General features: G+C 63.0%; 1 protein-coding gene across 1 annotated transcript in view; it reads left to right on the top strand.

Annotated features, from left to right (window-relative positions):
* LOC113980618 (protein-tyrosine kinase 2-beta-like) overlaps positions 1-1,699 on the top strand; it is a gene marked incomplete at both ends in the record, with an annotated part of 4,693 nt that extends 2,994 nt beyond the window's left edge. The window contains 2 exons of the mRNA XM_027707839.1: positions 659-790; positions 1,553-1,699. Of these exons, the coding sequence (XP_027563640.1) occupies positions 659-790; positions 1,553-1,699 (279 nt within the window). The remainder of the gene's footprint in view (positions 1-658; positions 791-1,552) is intronic.
* Between the last annotated feature and the right edge of the window lie 34 nt (positions 1,700-1,733).

The raw sequence follows: 1,733 nt of genomic DNA, 5'->3' as shown, positions 1-1,733 counted from the left end.
TGCCCTCTGTGCCATTCCCTGTGCCATTCCTGCTGTTCCCAAGGTTCCCGAGGGACTCTGTGCCAGCTCCCCCGCCCTTGCCAGCCCTGCATTCCCTGTGCTATTCCCTGTTCCATTCCCAAGGTTCCCGAGGGTCTGTGTGCCAGCCCCGACGTGCCCTCTGTGCCATTCCCTGTGCCATTCCCTGTGCCATTCCCTGTTCCATTCCCAAGGTTCCGGAGGGTCTGTGTGCCAGCTCCCCCGCCCTCTGTGCCATTCCCTGTGCCATTCCCTGTGCCATTCCCTGTGCCATTCCCTGTTCCATTCCCAAGGTTCCGGAGGGTCTGTGTGCCAGCTCCCCTGCCCTCGCCATTCCCTGTGCCGTGCCCTCTGTGCCATTCCCTGTTCCATTCCCAAGGTTCCGGAGGGTCTGTGTGCCAGCTCCCCCGCCCTCTGTGCCATTCCCTGTGCCATTCCCTGTGCCATTCCCTGTGCCATTCCCGCTGTTCCCGAGGGTCTGTGTGCCAAGTCCCTCGCCCTCTGTGCCATTCCCTGTGCCATTCCCTGTGCCATTCCCAAGGTTCCGGAGGGTCTGTGTGCCAGCTCCCCCACCCTCTGTGCCATTCCCTGTGCCATTCCCTGTGCCATTCCCTGTGCCATTCCCTGTTCCATTCCCAAGGTTCCGGAGGGACTCTGTGCCAGCTCCCCCTCCCTGGCCAGCCCCGCCGAGGTCCCGCTCCCTCCCGGGTCCCTGCGCACGCCGCCGCCGCACCGACACCACGCCGGAGCCTTCCAGCGCCGCAGCATGAGGGTAAGAACAGCATTCCCGGCATTCCCAAGGGTATCCCCATCCCGGGAAACCTCCCTGCTCCGCTTCCCGCATTCCCGGCATTCCAGAGGGTATACCGATCCCGGGAAACCTCCCTGCTCCGCTTCCCGCATTCCCAGCATTCCCGAGGGTATCCCGATCCTGGGAACCTCCCTGCTCTTCTTCCCACATTTCCAGCCTTCCCAAGGGCATCCTGATCCCAGGAAACCTCCCTGCTCCGCTTCCCACATTCCTGGCATCCCGCACCTTCCCGAGGGTGTCCTGATCCCGCGAAACCTCCCTGCTCTGCTTCCTGCGTTCCCGGCCTTCCCGAGGGTATCCCCATCCCGGGAAACCTCCCTGCTCCGCTTCCCGCATTCCCGGCCTTCCCGAGGGCATCCCCATCCCGGGAAACCTCCCTGCTCTGCTTCCCACGTTCCTGGCATCCCGCACCTTCCCAAGGGCATCCCGATCCCAGGAAACCTCCCAGGAAACCTCCCTGCTCCGCTTCCTACTGCTGCTTGAAAGCTCCATGTGTTGATCCCGACCTTGATCCTGGTGTTGATCCCGGTGTTGCTCTTTTTCCCCCCTTTTTTCCCCTCCTTTTTTCCTCCCTCTTTTTCTGGGAGCATCCCGAGGTCTCCTCTCCCTCTGGGAACCCGCCCTGCTCCCCAAATCCAGCCCGGAGACGGGAATCGCGGCTGCTGCGATCCCGCAATCCCGCCGGGAATTCCGGTCGCTGATCCCTGTTTTCCATGGATGCAGGAGGAGGATTTCCTGCGTCCCCGGAGCCGGGAGGAGGCTCAGAGGCTGCTGGAGCTGGAGCGGCTGCGGGTGGAGCGGCTCATGGAGAGACAGCAGCGGGAGATGCTCGAGGACCATCGGTGGCTGAGGAACGAGGTGGAGAGTCTGGTGAGAAATCCCGGGATTCTGGGAATCTGGGAAT

The sequence above is a fragment of the Neopelma chrysocephalum genome, unplaced genomic scaffold (assembly GCF_003984885.1).
Source record: "Neopelma chrysocephalum unplaced genomic scaffold, ASM398488v2 Primary Assembly neopelma1_94831, whole genome shotgun sequence".
In the NCBI taxonomy this organism is placed as follows: domain Eukaryota; kingdom Metazoa; phylum Chordata; class Aves; order Passeriformes; family Pipridae; genus Neopelma; species Neopelma chrysocephalum.
This window is presented reverse-complemented; position numbering and strand designations above follow the sequence as displayed.